This window comes from Prenolepis imparis, unplaced genomic scaffold (genome assembly GCF_030444845.1).
Source record: "Prenolepis imparis isolate NDT839.2.m4 unplaced genomic scaffold, iyPreImpa1.0 SCAF_3, whole genome shotgun sequence".
NCBI classification, from domain to species: domain Eukaryota; kingdom Metazoa; phylum Arthropoda; class Insecta; order Hymenoptera; family Formicidae; genus Prenolepis; species Prenolepis imparis.
This window is the reverse complement of record NW_028141161.1, coordinates 21,360,842-21,381,652: the sequence shown is the minus strand read 5'-3', so window position 1 is coordinate 21,381,652 and position 20,811 is coordinate 21,360,842. Positions and strand designations below refer to the sequence as shown.

At 34.3% G+C, this 20,811-nt stretch overlaps 3 protein-coding genes across 11 annotated transcripts in view; 2 read left to right on the top strand and 1 right to left on the bottom strand.

The window, feature by feature from the left end:
• The window catches only part of Bma (SCY1-like protein bma), a 29,894-nt gene extending 21,512 nt beyond the window's left edge, over window positions 1-8,382 (top strand). For both annotated transcript variants that reach the window (XM_083034053.1, XM_083034054.1), the window contains exon 17: window positions 692-8,382. Coding sequence is in view for 1 of the 2 variants with exons in the window: in XM_083034054.1 (XP_082890180.1) it covers window positions 692-724 (33 nt within the window). In the remaining variant the exon portion in view is untranslated. The remainder of the gene's footprint in view (window positions 1-691) is intronic.
• A 615-nt stretch (window positions 8,383-8,997) lies between these two features.
• Window positions 8,998-10,935, bottom strand: LOC145933970 (uncharacterized). Its single transcript, XM_083034069.1, has 3 exons — window positions 10,583-10,935; window positions 9,472-10,488; window positions 8,998-9,272 (listed from the first exon to the last, which is right to left on the bottom strand). The coding sequence occupies exon 2, from the start codon at window positions 10,483-10,485 to the stop codon at window positions 9,700-9,702; it is 786 nt and encodes a 261-aa protein (XP_082890195.1). The 5' UTR covers window positions 10,486-10,488; window positions 10,583-10,935; the 3' UTR covers window positions 8,998-9,272; window positions 9,472-9,699.
• A 4,409-nt stretch (window positions 10,936-15,344) lies between these two features.
• The window catches only part of Pnut (septin 7-like protein pnut), a 39,141-nt gene continuing 33,674 nt past the window's right edge, over window positions 15,345-20,811 (top strand). For 3 of the 8 annotated variants that reach the window (XM_083034061.1, XM_083034060.1, XM_083034059.1), the window contains exon 1: window positions 19,392-19,850. Coding sequence is in view for 2 of the 8 variants with exons in the window: in XM_083034062.1 (XP_082890188.1) it covers window positions 15,470-15,571 (102 nt within the window). In the remaining 6 variants the exon portion in view is untranslated. Of the gene's footprint in view, window positions 15,572-16,955; window positions 17,351-19,390; window positions 19,983-20,811 lie in introns of those variants that run through there. The other 5 variants (XM_083034062.1, XM_083034058.1, XM_083034063.1 and 2 more) reach the window with 5 other exon arrangements.

Below are 20,811 nucleotides of genomic sequence, written 5' to 3'. Positions count from 1 at the left end.
CTCTCTCTCTCTCCCCCCCCTCTCTCTCTCTCTTTCTTTCTCTCTCTTTCTTTCTCCGTCTGATCACTCCCACATGCACCTCTTCTCCTTAGAGATTAGATTCTCGATTAATTGGGAGAAACCGTCGCGCGAAATATTGATCAAAGCAGTTTCCTGTCCGTGATTGATTTGAGAAGAATATCAAAGTTTCAATTATACGCGTTTTTTTACAAATATTTTTATATAAATAATTTTTATAAAATACTTTTATATAATGATTGTACTTTTATATAATGATTATATATAATTATACAATTTAATAATTTAGATTTTTTTGCGTTCTCTCTTTCTTTCTTTAAAAACAATAATAATAAATTGTAATTTTCATTCGGACATTTATCGAATCAATAGTCGACGAATTAATTTCTCAGGACGAGATAAGATGCAAGAATATTACCTTGCGTTCAGAAAAAAAATTAAAATTAACAATGGAAGGAATATTATAGATCCGGAGAGAGATTTTAATTTATAACTTTAGAAAATTTTTCCAAAAGAGCGCTTATCCTGAGAATTCAACGACATTCTTTCAACGAGATCGATCATTAGCGCGGTTCCTCTTTACTTTCGCGACGTGTGTCTCGCGCCGCGCATTGTACGAGAAACGGCGAAGCCGTAAAGGGACGTCCTCCCTTTTTTTCTCCTCCTGTTGCAGTACCAATTCTTCAATAGACAGCCCGAAGCGTGAAGTGCCAACGATCGTCGCTGAACAAAGATCGGACAAGATCGCGGTGGTTGTGGAGTCTCTAACTAGCGCGCACCGATCCACTCGCACGCTCGGCCAATCGTAAGGAGCCACAAAGGAAACGAGGACTCGGGGAAGGATCCTCTCGCGAGGACATCTCAACGAGCGAGACGACTTCTCCGATTCTTCTTCTAATTAGCCTCTGGGGATCCGGGTGCGTAGACGCGAATTTGCCCAGATTGCGAGTCAGCGAAATCGTATAATAGATGTAAAAAAAAAGAAGAGGAAGGAATTGCAGGTATGTAGATGCAAATTAATGAGAAACGGAAAGGCGGTTCTCGTGTGAGATCCGATATATACGTACGTAGGTATATTCTTCGGCGGCCAAGATCACGAATCGGCCGCAAATTAATTCGGAGAGAGAGAAAGAGAGAGCCTTCTCCTCTTCCTCTCGCTGGGTTAATATTCGCATCGCATATATTACCCCTGTCGTCACGTAGTGGCGACGGAGGATTCAGGGATATGCGGTTCTGGAGGGGAAGGGCATATAACGAGCAATGGACATATCAGGGTGTATCAGAAGTCGCCAACTCCGAAAATCTGTCCCTCCTAATGTTAATTCTCGATGTTGAATATTCTGGCAATACATTAACATTTTATCTACAAAATATTCCGTGTTTCCAGTTTCGTATATAATTAAGCACTTATATATATATGCATAAAAAAAGACACAAGATTATATATATATAAAATATATAAATATATATAATGACGAAATATTTCTATACTATCTCGAATTTTTAATTGTCACAATTATATTAACATTCAATAGTAAACGCATATAGTATAGCTTGTTACAAAAATTTAAAAAAACTTGTTATCAGACGCAAGAAAACATCTCCGTTTTGAATAGCTTTTAAAAGCGTAATTAGCGAAACTGCATGCACGAAACACTTGACGATAAAGTGTTAATATATATGCTAATATTTTAATATTCTACAATTCTACATGTACATATATATACAATATAATCTAACATACAATATTTAATAATTAACGATAAATGATGAAATTAATTATAAATATTAATTATTAATTACTACGTATATTTCTTGATTATTTTATCTCTATTATTATAATATAATAATTTATAATAAATTCATAATAATTAAAAATTAAATTCTCTCGTCGCGCGATTTAAAGAGCTCACAATATACCGTCCGATTCTGAACTTCATTTATCTGGGTCAAACGTCAATAATCGACTCCATAAAGTGGCGGGTGACATAAGATAAGTTCGAGACGAACATGGAATCGTGAGCTAAAAACGTCACGGATCCATACTTCGTATCTGCAAGTAAAAATCGGAGATGCAAATCGCGACTTCTGAAACAGCCTGCATATCGATAGGAGACATATTTCCTATAGGAATAAATACATACGTATGCACGCGGGACTAAGAAAAGAAAAAAAGAAAAGAAAAAGACAAAAAGTAATATATACATATATATATATATATATAAAATATATCTCTCTATCTTAGCCGTACGGAGAGACAAAAGAATAAATATTTTTCTCGTCGATATATATTTGTCTATGTAATAAAATCTATAAAAGTATCGTAAAATAACGGCGTGCGCGCGAATTTAGCCGCACGTCGCAGTCGTCAATTGTTGCACTACACAATCACTAAATCTTAAGATTTAGCTTTTATAACTCAGGCGTAATCGGGTAAAAAAAAAGCACACTTTAGACGATCTGTGATTCGCGAAGGAAAATTCGCGGCAGATTAATTCTATTTATTATTTTACGTGCCGCGTATAATATAATCAGAGAAAAATAACGTTTGGAGAAAAAATAAAATACATACATATGTATGTGTATATCGTATAATATGCGGTATATATCGTAAAATTGTAAATAGATTTTTATCTCGAATTTTATCGTAAATTATAGATCGTCTGAACGGGTTTCACGCACGCACGCACGCACATACATACGCAATCGGGTTGGATTTTTTGTGAGATATTATTTGTAGTCGATGTGTTGTTGCGGAGCGGAATCACCAAATTGTCGCAATTATATAGATATTTATGTGCTTATATTATAATAATATATATAATTAATATATGTATATATTTATATATATTTCTTAATTTATAAATACATATACATACACACACATAAAAAAAATATATGTATGTATATATAAATTAAGAGACTATTATTTGCGATCGATAATAATTGTTTAATATATTTTATTTATCCATCCGTGTATATGTAATTGATCAAACATGAGAAATGTATACTTTCTATTGAAAAAACAATATTTCTCGTTACTGTTTAATTGCATATGCGCGAAAGAAGAAATAAAATATATTTCACAATTTACGCTTTTATTTCTCTTCAAGTTTGAGTTCTTTCCATATTTTATTTATTCTTATTATCTTATTCTCTCTATCTTATTATTCTTTAATAAATATCCTATTCTTGATTCGTCAAAGCGAAATTTCGCCGAGCAAGCAATCGGACGGTTCATGTATATAATTAATCATATAAATTAATGGTTACAATCTTTTGTCGTGAGTCAAAATTATCTATCTGTCAAATTTTTTTCAAGTTTTTCCGCCCGCGCAATCACGTGGAAAAAATGTTAAATCGCAGTCTCCATATGTCATGTAGGTCCGTGTGTGCGTGCTTATGATTGTGTGCATGCGTGCGCGTGCGTGCGTTTGAAGGATTTTAGTAGCAATAAGATTTTAAGAACTTTTCCGGGTCTCGTAAGTTTCGTTTATTATCCTCGATGTGACTTTTCCGATCACTTCTACGCGCGCACACACACGCACGCACACACATACACACAAAACCTTTTCTCGGTCTCCCTTTTTTGTCTAGTCTCACTAATTACTAATCTATCAGTCACGACGAGTACACTAATATTGGATTTCATTAATATTATACGTTGAAAAGAAAAACATTTCGTTGGACAGCTCTGCCTGGTACCAACGAGTCACAAGATATACTTGTGTAAGTATGATATACGTGTCCAAAGAGAGTGTGTAGCTAACGATAAGTGTGCACTCGCGCGCGACCGGTCACGTCGTCTAATTAATAAGATACGAACTGATCGCGGAACGAATTGATACCAACTTCGGTGAATTCGGCGTATTAATTAAGGACCGCACGAGAGAAGACTCCTTTTGCCTTTCGAAGATTGCGAAATAAATATATACACAGAATTTATTACTCGCACGTACACCTATACGGTACCTGAGCTCGATTCGATCTCTTTGATCGTATATCCGAGCATTTGATACGATTTGATACGATTTTCGACATTTTGTCGAATTGAAAACGAGCGAATATGATCTCGATTTTTATCGCGTCATGATGGAAGCGCGAAATGAGAAATCGAGAGATTTCTCCGCACCAAGAATGAAAACGCTGAACGTTTCAAATGTCAAAAATGAAATCTTTGAGAGAAGTGAATCGAATTTATTATTCCTAAAGCAATTTTTATTTTTAAAGGGTTGTTTATTGGAATGTTAATCGTCTTTTCTCTCTCTCTCTCTCTCTCTCTCTCTCTCTCTCTCTCTCTCTCTCTCTCTCTCTCTCTCTCTCTCTCTCTCTCTCTCTCTTTTTCTAACTGTAATTACCTCTAATATATATCTCTGCAAATCTCGCGCAATTTAATTAGTGTTAATTATTGTTTTGTCGTCTAATGAAAATTAAACGTTATAAATTTGGATTAATTTGATCTTACTGTATGTCTGTATACATATACATGAAGGAAAAGACCTTACAGCACATTCAAAACATATAAATATACATTAAGAGAGAGAGGAGAGAAAAATAGGGAAGAATTTATTTTCCAAACTTTCTAAAACAATTTATTTTGAACTATTGTTCGTAAAAACGTTAATCATAAAAAATGGATAAAAAATATTTCTTTAGAATAAAAAAATTCTTTCTATCACTTTCCTCTCTCCTCTCTTTTTCTCTCTCTGCCTTTTTCTCTTTTTGATCATAATTACCGTTCATATAATTCCCGCACCCATGCAATTAACAGACCCGCGTTGTCCTGTAAAGAATGATGTGCAACAGAGCTTAGAAACTGTTGAAGATCCATTTTATATATGATATATATTCATAAAGCGCGTGTAGTTAATAAATATTAATTTGTGCACTTTTGTCGTCTAATCAAAACTAAACGTTATAAACTTCGGTTAATTTGATCTGTTCACTGTTTGTCTGTACACATATAGAGAGAAAATTTTATAGAGAGTTTAAAATAAATAAATAGAGGTCACACGCATATACATAGATATTGAGAGAGAGAGAGAGAAGGGGGGAAAGGCAGGAGAGAAAGAAGAACAGGGAAGAAAAAAGAGAATTTTATATATTATTTTTCAAACCATTGGACCTCGGAATATCTCGCGGAATTTACTTTCTAAAACAATCCATTTTAAACAATTGTTCATTGGAATGTTAAATTTAAATGCATAAAAATCTCTGTAAGATAGACATCCTCTCTCTCCTCTTTCTCCTCTCTTCTCACCTCTTCCTCCCTTTCTGATCGTAATGATCTACTTACATGCAACAAAAGTATCTATATCTTCTTCCATTATATAATATCGATTATATTTCACACGAACAGCCATTTTTTTTATAAAATACACAAAATGTATGAAGCTTATTGGCTTCATACATTTACTAATTGTAAATACACACTCGAGCTACTAATTATGTCGTGTAATAAAAAAAAAGTAAACATAAATTGTAATAAATTTGATTTTTAATTGTCTGTCTTTATGTATGTGTCTACATATATAGAAAAGAAAAATCTTACAACACATTTAAAATAAATAGAAATCACACGCGTATATATAAACATTGAGAAAGAGAGAGAGAGTGAGGGGCGAGAGAGGAAAGAACAGGAAAACAAATTCATTTTTCAAGTTATTGAACGTCGGAATTTCACAGAATTTACGTTATAAAACAATCCATTTTAAACAATTGTTTATTGGAGCGTGTGGATCACGAATTTAAATGAATAAATAAAATCTCTTTAAGATAAAAATTCTTTCTCTTTCCCTCTCTCTTTTGATTGTAATTATCTTCTAATTAAAATATCAAAGAGGATAGGATGGTAAAGATATAATGAACATAGTAGACGAGCAGTTGAAAAAAACCCATTCTATATATGATATATAAAAAGTACATAAAAAAGTCTATAGCCAATAATAAATTTGCACTCGCATGACTATAATTATATCGTGTAATGAATATTAAATGTTATGAACTTCAAAGTCATTTATCGTTGATTTAAATGGATAAAAATCTCTTTTAAAAAAGAGAGAAAGAGGGGGAGGGAGGGAGAGAGAATTTATTTTTTAAATTGTTAAACGTTGGAATGTAGAATGTCGACGTATATCAATTTGAAAAATAAGATTATTTTTTTGGGATAAATTTGAAAATCGGATTATATTCGTATTGGATTTTACGTGTCAAATTTTTTCTATCCTTTAATCCAACGAGAAAAACGAAATTTTCATACATATATAATCAAAGGCAAAGTGGAGAAAAAAAATCGTAAAAAAAAAATCACCGAAGTTACGATCGATCTCGTTCCGGACACCCATGACGTCTACCAATTCCAAAGAATCTCGTTCGTGTGTGGTTAAATATTATTCTAACTAATGACGTAAGAGATTATACAAAGTTAAGTGTCCTTAACGTTAAGCACACCCCGGTACACATTTGGAGAAAGTAAATATAAAAATTGTCGGGAGAGACAAAATCGAGGCCCGCACGCAATCGCGGACTCGCTCTTTCGCTCTTCTAGTCCCTCTTCTTGCGTACTTAAAAAAAAAAAAAGAAACAGGCAAAGATAAAGAATAGAAAGATATATCGAAGTGTGATTATTCTCTACGAACTACGGACAATCACGGACAATCATTTACACGTATCAAGGTATATCGAGATAGATGTATGTGATACGCACGACATGTTATTTCGTTTAAGTAGAGACGAGAAACCACTCTCGCGGCTTTTATCGTCAGTAAAATGTAGCGATTATATATATGAAACTGATCGATAACGAGCGAATTAATCTGTCTGTACAATCGCCTGGACCAAGCGACAAAAATATGCTATTTTCTCATCATCGCTATATTTTCACACAAAGATATCACACGTTTGTCATTTCAAGTTAAATGGATGTAAAAAAAAAGAAATGTAGAAAATTCGTGCGATATAATTTAAATGCGATATAATTTAAAAAATATCTTTCTTTCCAAACTATATAAATCTTTGACGATTATGATTGTCCGCAGAGATTTTCTTCGCCCTTCTCGAAACTTTGATTAATCGAGCCAGAGGAGAAATTAGTCGATACGTATTAAGAGAGATATATATACTCTGTATGCGCTCTCAGCTTGTCGATTTAATTCGATATTGCTCACTCGTCTTGCTTTCGTATTGCTGAAAATACAACGTTTGCGATTATAATATCCAGTAGTCGGTCAACATTGTACCCCAGGCGACATACAATCAAATTAATACACATTCCGATGTTGATCGACGTTCATAGCTCGCGCGTGTATCGAGAGAGAGAGAGAGAGAGAGAGAGAGAGAGAGAGAGAGAGAGAGAGAGAGAGAGAGAGACACAGAGACGGTCTCCTTAATACATATATGTATACTATCGATTTTTACGAGTATCAACGCGCACAAACTGTCCCGTATTGGTCAGGGACGCGTTTAGGCGTCATTTTATTCGATTAAGTTAACTATTTTATATATATGAAACGGAGATACTCTCGAGACAAATATTACTGGAATTTTTGCACGATCGAAAGAATTGATTTCAGGGCCCTGATCGAATTCTCTTGGGAAGCTCGAATTATTCCGTAGAGGCCTAAAGGCGTCGGGATGGTACTAGTTTTTTTTTTTATTTCTGCACACTTTCCCTTTAGATATCTCCTATGTGCACAAGTCGATCTTTATTCGCGGATTTTTAAAGATAATTTTACTTCTGTCGTGATACACTTCTCATCTGTCAATCTTATCGTGTTATAAGAAGCGAAAAGACTCTCTCTTTCTATATTTTATCGGCTTAATTACGCTATATATAACACGAGATGATGATTAATTAATTTATACGTATCGATCGAATCATCGATTGAAGAAAACGTACTAAATGCAGATTTTGAGACATATCGTTCTTAAATCAATTTCCACTCTTCTCGTCCACTTGTCGTATTCTTGTATTTATCTATGGTGAGGAATTATTAGAGATCTTTGATCGAGATTTTAGAAAATGAGAGAAATTTTTTACTCGGTGCGTTTTTCCTCGAATCGTTGTAAAAAAAGAACCAGCAATGTGAAGAAAGTGATGAAACCGAATCCAGAGTTAACGCGTTTCGTAACATATAATATCTTGCAAATCACTAAATAATAATTACTTGCAAATCACTAAAGGGAAAGTATTTCCTAATTATATATACAGACGACGAACGCTAACTCTTTGAGATCGGTCGTAGAATCGAGCACATTTTGAAATTATTTCGTAATTAGTGTGCGGACGCGTAGAGGAAGAGAAGTAAAAAAAAAAAAAAAAAAAAATACATACACGCAGCACCTCCAGAATATAAATCGATAAGAGATGTATAGATTTAATATAAATGTATAAATGAGAGTATTTTTCAACGTAATTTGTCGGACGATTTTTTGGATGTGTTAACGCTCGAAAAAAAGAAAAAAAAACACTGCGCACATGACAACCGATCCTAAAGGGTGTATCATCTTTGCTGTGTACCTCTGATTTGTACCAATTCGATCGGTTTTATTTCCTCCCTCCTCTTCCGCGGAATCGATCACGCGCGGATAAGTATTTTATCGGCGCGTTTCCTGGGACTCGATTCTTGAATTCATTCGCAAGAGAAACGTATACGCAAATTCGGCTCTTACAAAAAAGTTGCAAGTTGATTGGTTATCGCATGGCTTTTAGCCAATCAACTTGTAACTTTTCTGTAAGAGCCGAATTTGCGTATACGTTTCTCTTGCGAATGAATTCAAGAATCGAGTCTCTGAACGCGGATCACCGGATTATTGTCAGTATAGCGATTCTCTCGCGTAGTGAAAGAAAAACAAAGGAAAAATAACAAAAAGCAAAAAATACATCACCGACGAGTAAAGTGCTCAACAGAATAATCCCCGTCAAGATTATGTGTTCAGAGAGGATAAGTTATACTCTTTACGACGTCGTTAGCGATAAGATAGCCTTCAGAGGTCTATATTCAGAGAATAATACAATATATCCTTCTACCAAATTAGATATATACATATATATAATTATAAATGTATATTTCATGTATTCGTTTTTAAAAATACAGTAAAACTACCGTTGTGTCGATACAATCCTCGAACGATTACCTGCATCCGATTCGTTTACGTTCGTACCTTTTCCGTCTGTTTAGAGAAGAATGTTTAATAGATTGCGGCTTTGTTACGTAACAAAATCGTATCCAGAATGTTTATTATTCTTTAATCATCTGAAAAAATAAAGATTAAATATAAATACATTGCCTTGTAATGATTATATCGCATGTTATATATTTGATTTATATACCTATATTAAATATATATAAATCAAATTGAATATACATATATATAATTCGTATTTTCTTTTATCAGAAGAAATAATATGCAACTTGTATATAATTAATTAATTAATAGAAAATATACACTTACAATAGATTTTGCTCATTATGTTCCATCATGTGAAATTACTTATTTCGTTGACATATAAGCTTCTGTAAATGCGATATTTTGTTTATTACAAGTATCAGTTGTATTATAATCCATAGCATGTCTTCTTCATTTCTTATTACGTGTGCAAAAATATTATGAGATAATAGGCTGCGCATCTTAATTTCTCATATCCTTTCAATTTTGAAATTTATCTCAAATTAATAAATTTTATAATTGGCCAAGAACCTTCTTCTTAGCGATGTTATAATATTCTCTTACATAAACTTTTGGCGAGTATCTTGACATACGTATTTTGGCTTTAATCGATGCTATTTCAGCAGGTGTTAAACAAGATAATAGCTTTTGTATTGTAGGTGTTTTTTCATATTGTTCGGCTTGTTTTTTAAGTCGTAGCAATACTAATTTTTCGGCCATTAGCTTTCTTTGTTTTCTCCTCAATGCTCTTTTTCTGTGACACAATTTAAATGCTTCTGCTGTATCAGTTGAATCAGTTTGTTTTACATTATGCTCATTCGATGAAATTTGTTGCAGCTGTTTGGGGAAGTAGGATTCAACCTCTTCCGGAATATCTTCGAATAATGCAATTTCCGGTACTTCTGTTTCAGCTCCTTGACTATCCGTTTTCAGATTTTCAATAAACGTGCTTGTCGAGTCATCCGTATCAGGTGTTTCCATTTCAGTTTTCGCTTCTATCTTAACTACACCAGGCTTGCAATTATTATTATTATTAGTAGTAGGCTTATTTGGCAGATTTAAAGAAGGTGCGATTCCGCGCTTCAATTTCCTGACTCTGAACGTCACTAGATAATCATCATCTGCAAAGTGCCGATAGCACACAGCACATTTGCTTATCTGCTCGTCGGTCAGATGTTGAATCTTCTCAGAGTAGATCATGTTCTTCCATTGTTGAAAAAGGACTGGATTCTTAGGTATTTGATGAGACGGAACGTCTCCGCCCGATGGGCATCCCAAGACGCAACATGCCCTCCCCATAACCTAAAATTAAAAAAAATGTTTATTTCATCAGTAATCAAACATTTATTTACATATCGCTCGTTTTTTTTTTTTTTTTTGTAGCGATTAAACTTACATTAGTTGCATCAGTGTACTCGTCGCTCAAAAATATTTCCAAACAATTCAGTCTTATAACCTCAAAATATGTCTCCTAGGTTGATTTTAATGATATTAAGTAGATAATAATAAAAGTTTCACTCAGACGACAGAAAGAACAATAGTAGGTTTTGCAATTTTTATTGTTTTATTGTTTATATATTCACACATAAATTGCGTCTAATAAACAAAGGACACGTTGCTCGGCGATCACCGATCACCAATCAGCTGATCACGTGATCCACATTTAGTTTCGCGAAGCGCCGACAGATGGCGCGGCTACTCGAGGCACGTGGTTTTTTTCTCTTGATCAAGTTGGTAGTCGGTCACTGCAGCCAACCTTCGCGTCGCATTCGTGCGCACGCGTCAGCGACACTCGAATCGCCGTGCGAGGTTGCTCTACGCGAATTTGAAAAGTGCGAGGCGAGGCGGATCGGGAGCGTCGCGTCCTCCGTTGCGCGTGTTGACGTTTGTCGCGTTTTCCCTTCGCTCGCGTTCCTCCCGGTGAAGCGATCCCGAGTCCAGAACGTCGAGTCCGGAGTCGAGTCTCGCGTCCCGTCTTGTGTTACGCCGAGCGTGGCATGCGAGGAAGCACGCCGGTAAACCCGGTTTACTCGCGTCTCGTCCTCGGAGCAGCGCAGGATTATGATCGATGAGCCGTTGTGACGAGGTCCCGGTGGAACGAGAACGACGATGCAGCGCAGTGGTAAGTGTATATTTGGTAGATGCATGCACGCGCCAGGTCGGCAGGTGCGAGATACGACGCCGACCATTTTGGGCGCCGTCGAAATTTCGCCGTCAATACGGCACGGCCGGTCGATATTAACGCCATGGACCGACCTAACCTACCGATACACACCCCGCTTCTCTCGTCTCGTAATCATTATATGTACACAGAGAGAATTTTCTCTTAGAATTTAAGTACCCTGAAAATCATGGTAATCGTGGGACAATATGGTATGGAAAGGATTTTATCAGAATTTCTCTGATTAATATTTATCACAATAAAAATAATAATATCTATTACAATAAAATGAATAAAATATATAAAATATGTTTGATTAATTTTACTAATATGCAGTTTAGTAATATATTAATTTTATCATAATAATATATTAATATTTATCACAATAAAAATAATAATATCTATTACAATATAAAATATAAAATATGTTTGATTAATTTTACTAATATGCAGTTTAGTAATATATTAATATTTATTACAATATATAATATATTAATATTTATCACAATAAAAATAATATCTATTACAATAAAATGAATAAAATATATAAAATATGTTTGATTAATTTTACTAATATGCAGTTTAGTAATATATTAATTTTATCATAATATATTAATATTTATCACAATAAAAATAATAATATCTATTACAATATAAAATATAAAATATGTTTGATTAATTTTACTAATATGCAATTTAGTAATATATTAATATTTATTACAATATATAATATATTAATATTTATCACAATAAAAATAATATTTATTACAATAAAATATAAAATATGTTTGATTAATTTTACTAATATGCAGTTTAGTAATATAAATAATAGTGATAAATATTAATCAGAGAAATTCTTATAAAATTCTTTCCATACCATATTGTCCCACGATTACCATGATTTTCAGGGTAAATTCTAAGAGAAAATTCTCTCAGTGTACTAACACAGCTCTGATTAATTATTGCATCTCTTGTTAGCGGTCTTTTTTTTTTTTTGCCTTCTCTCCTTATATATGACACTTCTCTGACAGTAAGAAATTAGAAGCTTTAATCTAATACGATCATCTGCGAACGTCTGTGTTTTTTCTCATTTCTCTGGAAGCTGTAATGTCTATTAATTGCTGAGATACGTGTAATTAACGCATACACTGTAATAATTAATTTGACATTGTTGCTTGTATGTATTCGTATTTTATAGCATCATATCTTTCTTTCTCTCTTGTAGCATATTGTAGCATTAATTTTAACAGGTGTTTAAGACAGATATCTTTCGGAGATTCTTTGTTCATTTTCGTATATATTGATTTTTCACATTACTCATTAGGAGAACATACTTCATATCTTACTATGATAAATATCAACACGATTTTTTGTATATAAATATTATTTATCCATAAATGGTTAATATTTTACAATTATTTTTTGATTATTATCGCTGACTTAAAAGTCGCGAAATAAATTCGATCGAAAAATTTTAACTAATCGTTAATTATTCGATTCATTTGTAACGCGAAACTGAAGCAATTAATATTACTTATATGTAATAAAAACACATTACTCCGAAAAATTTAAAAGCGTAAACAAAATTTAATTAAATTCTAAAAAAAAGAGCAATATTTATAGTTGTTTCTTCAATATGAATTGCTGATTTATACACATGCGCATGCATCACATACAGACATATATACGCATATGTATAAATCGTGTGTGTAAAGATTTTTTTATTCATAAACAAAAAAAATTCTATGAATATTTCTTGAAGAATCTGAAGAGAATTCGAGAATAAATTTCAAGAATCTGAAGAGAGTTTGTAAGGCAAATTGCATTGTTATGCAAGAAAAGACAGATATACGTACATTGTTTGACGTTTAAACATAGAATTTTAAGACTGTCCTAAATATTGTTCTACGTTATCGCGATATTTTTTATTACTTCTTTGTAGTATTGCTTAATGTGTTAACTTATCCGTTCGACGAAATATTATAGTTATTTCCAGCTATTTGCACTATATTTCACCTGATTAGTTTGCGTTAAGATAATATTGTCATTGCCTGCTGTTGGTTCTGCATAGATAACACTCCGCTATCTTCACGGATGCCTGTTCCTAATCAGTTATGATAGGAAGAAATTTGACATAAAAATGTATACTGGACATATTCAGTATATCCATTACATATTGATCAACATTAGGTATTCATTACGTATTTTACATATATATTCTCTGTAATATATGATTTTATAATTATATATATATATTACAATTATTACAATAATATTATAATATATATTACAATCATAGCTATACATACATTATAAATATGTTTCTGAAATCAATATATATTCGTTTCTATTTTATAAATAAATATTCTTCAAAATAAAGAATATATTAATAAAATTAGAGAAATATGATAGAAAATGTTAACATAATTTCTTACAGAGGTATTACTTGAAACGATCAACGGATTGACCCGAGAGGCATCGCGGGGTTAAAGAATCAATTCTCTTAATCGATTAAGAGAATATGGGGAGAGAATGCGAGAGAGTAGGAGGAATGTAGGAGAGCGATGGTGGAAGAGGAAGAGCAACTTCTTCGTCGCACGTGAGAGAAGCTCCGGGTGATCGCGAATCGCCCGAGTCGATGCTCCTTTAGTGCGAATCGCGTATTCGTCACGCGAACACGCGATCATTCGCGGTATCTCCCGTTTATTCTTCCGCATCGTACAAATATCTCACGGCTACTTCAACTCCGGTTTTTTTTTTCAATTCATTTGTTTTTTAATTATTTGTTTTTACGAAAAAAAACGCCGATTGGAGAACGATCGAATTCTGCTGTGTATACGAAAGACGCTTCCGCGATTATTAATTCGGATCGAGATCAATAGATTTATATCTAGTTGAATCTGCATCCGGATAGAATCTTTAAGGATTCTTCGCCTTACGTTTAAACTCTCGAATCCTATGAACGGGCAAAATTGCGAGATTTTTTTCTATCGAGTCTGGACAATTATTTCGAGATTACGTGCCAAGTCGCGACGATCGGGACATTGAAATCGTATACGATTCTTCGATCCGACCCGGTATATATCCGACACGCCTAGCCTTTATGTCGCACGATATTTAAAATCCAACCCCGGGAATTCCGTTTTCGGAAAATCTATTTCCGTCGATGGCACCCCTCGGTGCATCGCGCGTGGCCAATCACGACGATTCACCGCGATAGAATTCGATAAGACGCGGGAATATCGGACGGGGATAAGGATCAGGATGGAGACTTCCACGATCGCTCTGCACGATTCACGTAAGAAGCCCATTTCCGCATATCTCTCTTTTTCGCACTCTCTTCTCTTTCGTATATTCACGGCCTTCACTTCGATTCTAATATCAAATGATATTTCACGGGGGAGAACTTTCTGAATATATGTAATTTATTTTCTAAGGCAAGTTATGGATTAAAAAAATTATTGTGTGTTAAAATTATTATATACAAATTATTATAATTATATACATATATGTCAATAAGTAAAAAAAGTATAATAATTACAACATTTATAAATACAATTATAAATTATATATTATAGAGAATATACGTAATACCTGTATATGTAATATACATATACGTAATGAATATGTAATGGATATATAATTAAGTGGAGATTGATCCGACTACAGAGATTATTGTTGAATTTCGTGCAAAACCATTTTTATTGCAATTTTAGCAAGCATGACATTTTCGATATATAAAGACATAATATTTATATAATATCAACAACCATCATAATTAAAAAAAATATATTGAAAAATGCGTATAATCAGACAAAATTATTATTCTGAATTTGCTATTTTGAAAAATATTTTTAATTTATTTTATAAATAAATATATACAATATTTCTTTACAACACGATAACGAATGTAGTCGTAATGAAAAATGCGTCAATAGGATACAAGCATAAAAAAACACAGTTAACGTAACATTCCTTTCCTCCTATCCTCTCCTCTCCCGAACGATTCTTTATCGTCCTTGTTTCTCATCGTCCTTATCGCGGTTCTAAACCGGTGTTTCCCCTCTCTACTTATCTATCCTTCCCTACCCACTTCTCTGGTTTATTTCCGGTGCTGTACGGATGCTGGACGACCGCATGGGCAACATCGACAATGACGATGACGACTACGACGACGACGATCACGTCATCACCGTCACGGTCGCTTCGGTCACCACGGTAGCGGTGAGTCTCTCTCTCTCTCTCTCTCTCTTTCTTTCTCTCTGATAAGGCTAGTCGCATTCCGATCGTCGTACAAGTTGGCTTCGTGTTCGTAATATTAATACCGCGTGAGTTCAGTTTGCACGATCACGACGATCGAGCGGACTCGAATCGATCGAAACGGACGGAGTGTCACGGTGCGAGAAAAAAATAATTCGCTATTTTTTTCAGAGTGTCAGTTTTATGCGACGAAAGCGCGATATTGTTTCGCAAAATTGTCGAAAGTTGTGGAGATAAGCAGTTTAGCTTGATTTATATTGAATTATTTTCTATTTAATTAACTTCAGTCTTTGATTAATTAATTAATCCGCTGAGGAATTTAAGAATTGTGTCTCTGTGTAAATATGATCTCTATGCTTCTTTTTTATCGAAATATTATTTAATCTAGAAAGGAAATATTATATTGCAATTTTCGTGAAACGTTTATCATTAACTCTATTCTGTGTCTCGTATTATTACAAACAACTTCTACGTTATTATTTCTAAGAAGTTATTCTGCGAAGTTATAACATCAATGTCCTTCTACGATTCTTGGAGATAAGGAACAATAATCGAAATATATCGAGTGTAAATGATTCAGTAATGTAGATAAGCTTGTTACGATTTCAATAACTTAGCAACGCAACTTAACAATTGTTTTTATTACTCATCTTTTTTATTAAATAAAAATTATTTAAAAAAATAAAAATTATTATAAAAGAAACCCAAGAAAAGGCGTAAAATTTTCATATAAAAATATTTTTGTCACATCTATTAAAATTAAATTATAGAATTAAATTATATATTTTGAAATAAGAAATTGAATGATAAGTAATTTCGATAAAAAATTTAATTTACATTTTATCAAGCTATATAAGCAAACAAATAAAGTTGACATACATTTAAAGATTTTTTATGCATAATGTGAAACAACTTCATTAAATCTCTTTATTTTACTGCATTGACACATTTATTATGTGATAAAAATAATAAAAGCTAAAATTAGCAAGTTCTTTCTGCGCGATATAATATGTAATTTTCGAATATATATTTTATATTATTATATATATATAATAGATTGAATTAATAATAATATGAAATTGAATTAATTTGGATTTTATTATTTGAGTATTTCTCGATAGATTTTTCTATCTTTTTCAATAACTTGAGAGCAACGACATCATAGTTATCAAAATCTTTCATCCATGAGCTTAATTGAAGAATAAATGTTAATAAATGGCCGCACATTTCAAAAAGATATATTAAGCTTTTATCTACATATTTAAAATAGAGAGATTTTATAAATATAATATATACAAGTTTCTTTATGAGCTCTGATTTCACTGAACAGCAACTTATGAAATTTATTCATTCTGTCTCCAAATCGTATATGACATTCTGATTTTGAATTGTTAGTGTTGATTCTAAGTTCTAAAGCTGTGGATAGACAAAAACCCTATTAATTTTTATCAGTCAGTCTGGTTTCGCGTAAACAATTAAGAGCGATCGAATTGTTGAGAAAATCGCGATCGCGTTTTTGCGGCCGATCGATCCGCGCGATTTCTCGGGACGATAGTTTCGCATACACGACGAGCTAGTTGCGTGATAATTGATGAAAGTGTGACCTTTCGTGAATCAGCTGGAATCGTTGTTTGACGAGCAATCGTATAAACGATGTCGGCGACGGACTCGTCGACGGCGAGACGTCGTTTGAATCCGGCCGTTCTCGCCAGATATTGCCAGAAGAACAAGGAGTCTCAACAGGTAGTTGAATCATCATCCATGTGACACAATAATTTTTTTATTGATAATATATAAGTAAAGAGAGAAGTGAATTATCTTAACAACGCTCGGAAAAGTAAAATTCCAACACTCATTCACGCACATTTATTTTTAATACATTATATATAATTACAATATAATTCTTAAATTTCTCAACGAATTAATTAATTAAAGACTTCAAATTATTTATAAATAGATAATTATATATACATATATATAAAATTATATATATATGTATATATATAATTAATATATAATTAATTATATATCATTTCATGTCTTTAATTAATTAATTAATTAATTAATTCGTTGAGGAATTTAAGAAATATATTGTAATTTATTTTTAGTGTGTGTGTATATATATAAATTGATAATGGCGTGTAAAATTGAATTGATTGCTATTAATTGATATATGATCAAATTGCAATATCCGACGCATCGTTGATTGGCGAAAAAATGATTTCGAGGCAATTTTCATTCGATTCGGAATCCCATTGTCTGCATTTCACCCGAGACTTTTTTTACTCTTCTCATTTCGTTCTTTCGGACGTGTACGCACGCACGCGACCGACAGTGCTCTTATTATTAGCTCAACGTCCAATTAAGGTCGCAACCGGGCATTCCGCCATGCGTACTTCCTAGTGGACGCGCTAGAATAACAAGCGCGAAGACAATGCGATCGCGAGTGCGTTGACATCGCGAAATCGAGAGTCGGCGTGCTCGAGTCACTTAGAACTTAATCGTCTCGCACTCTCTTCGAGATAACGCGTTTGCGTTCTATTAATGTTCGTTGACACGTGTTCGTTGACACGTGCTTGTTGACACCGGGACAATCGTCCCCGATAAGATCGTCTTTCATCCTTTCCGAGTTTAATTCTCAGTCACGAAAGCGAGATTCTCGTCGAAAGTAATTGAGATCTAGATTAGCATACATGCTAAATTACTGTCTAACTAAAAACTCCAATTTTCTCCCTTTATCTCTAATTTAGCCAATTAATTAGTTGAGTTGTTGAAGAATAAACAGTGTCTGTATGATTTCTACTCTGAATCCTGTTGTGTACGAATATTAGTAATTTTTCTCTCAGATACTTATCTCGGAATATTATTAAGATTGCCATTTCTCGGTCTTTAATTACTGTTACAACTTTCACGTTGCTATTATTATTTGTAATTCTATTACTGATGTCCTATGATTCTTGAATTGTCAGAACGCGCGTGTATTATATCGTATATCGAGCATAAAATATTCAGTAAATTCAGATTAATATATCTAATCGAAGTAATTCTAATTTAATATATAATATATTATTGCATTTATGATCTCGTTAATTAAATAAATGTTTAATAAATTGTCACGCACACATTTTCTTTTTTATGCGATATAAATGTTATGTCTCTTTTCTTTAATTTAACGATTATACGATATTGAATAAATTAAATATTCAATATATCTCTCAAATTCAGTCTCAAGAATTAAATAATGTATTTATTAATGTAACAATAATATTTAAGTAAGTACTATAATATTTTTCTACAATTGACTCGTTTACGTTTAGAAATTAATGAGTGCCTGCTAGTATTGTCAAAATATCAAATAAGAACGACATTCAAATTCGAAAGAAAATATATTCGAGTTATTGTTTCATCTTTCTTGACACAACATAAAAAGACGATAATTTCTTCTTATTTATTTTGACGTGTATAGAGCAAAGAGAAAGAGCTCTCATCCGCGAAATAGTATTTACACTCCGACGAACGAAAGCAAGAGTGTTCGGAGCCCTTGCAAAGGGCCTTGCGAAGAGCGAGCGGCGCTGAAGTATCGACGCTCGATACGGAACGAAGCTTCACCCACCTACCGCCGCAGCGTCGAGCGCTCTGATTACTCCGCGCGCCGCCGCGGCCGACGTCCGTGATTGGCCGACGCATGCGCGCTGCGGGCGACGAATCGCGCCGCGCAAGCGCGCGATGTCTCTCTTTTCCCCCACCCTCGCGCTGCTTCCCCCTCGCGGCAGCTGCGTCAGGCGTGGTCGTCGCAGTACGTACGAGTCGGGCGTGTAGTGATCGTGTCGGCGCGGATTAAAGACTTTCCTCGAGGACGCGTCGTTCGTAGTGGAACGTCGTGGCGTTTTCGTTCGTGCGGTGAACGAATATACTCGCGTCGTGTTCTCCTACTTACATTCTCGTGGAACGATGCGTAAAACGATGAACGACGAGGTGAGAGTGAAAACGCGGCCACGCACGACCGGCTCGCCGACGGCGTGAATCATCGGCAACACCGGCTCTCCGACCCTCGGGGGAGCCCACACAGTGCGACGCACGTTACAGTCTCTCCCTTTCTTTCTTTCTTGCTCTTTCGCGCGCGCGCGCGCGCGTGTTGTTCTCCTCCGACGCCTGTTTCTCTCCTGTGTCTCCTTTCCTGTGCGAGAACAATCCTGGTATCTCCACCTACGCAGCGAGAGCGTTTAACGGTGCCGAAGGGACGGTTAGTAGCGTGTGCTTGTGATATTTCGAATTTTCGGGCGACGATTTAAGGCGCGTCGAGTGCATATGTATGTGTGACGACGACGGCTGATGGTGTTCCTCTCTCGTTGGGAATCGCATCGATGTCGACTCGGTAACTTATTATATGTATATACGAGCTCGAAAAACATTCGCTCTCGAGTGCTATGATTTTTTTTTCGGGAGACTGAGCTTCGTTCTCGAAAGCGATTGGACGCGCTATCTATTGTCTCTGGTTAACGAAATACTACCTCCATTCGAACACAAGGCTATCCGGAAACCGGTATAACTTGGGTGAATTTCGATGTTCCGGACGCGTGAAAGTGACCTCTATGTTTACGTGCAACAATGGAAACGCGGTATGGGGTCTGCTTTAGGTGCACGAAAAAAATGTTGCATTGTTCGAAATAATGCCACTCTCAATTTCTCTTCGAAATAATGTCACTCTCAATTTCTCTTAAAAAAATCACAGAAGCTCTGTCCTGTTGCAGTCTAAATAAAATATTTATATATTTAATCGATTCGTATTTACATATATGTATAATTTACATTTCATGTATACAATTCGTATTTATACAAAATTGCATTTATATAAACATAGAAGAAAAAAATCTCTTAGTTTCCTAGAAACCCCTTACGATATAGAGTTTAAATTGTTTGTAGTTATAATTAGAATTTTCGTTAACCAGAGATAGCTGTTTCTTTATAGCGACCCTTTCTCTTTTCGATCGTCGGAGCTAGACGACGAGGGTTATTTGTTTTTACTTCAATTTTTTTTTACGCGCGCGATCACTTTTACTCCGCGATACATTCCTGATATCGTAGTCATATCGCGAGTCAAAAGACGCAGACAGCCGTCAGCTTGAGTCAACATCGAGCGATCATGCGTAAACAATCATTCGCGCATCGCGAATTCGAGTCCGGAATCACTTGAATGCGAGATG

Coding starts and splice junctions, on each gene's coding strand:
- LOC145933970 (XM_083034069.1), bottom strand. CDS start 10,485: ATGGGGAGGGCATGTTGCGTCTTGGGATGCCCATCGGGCGGAGACGTT.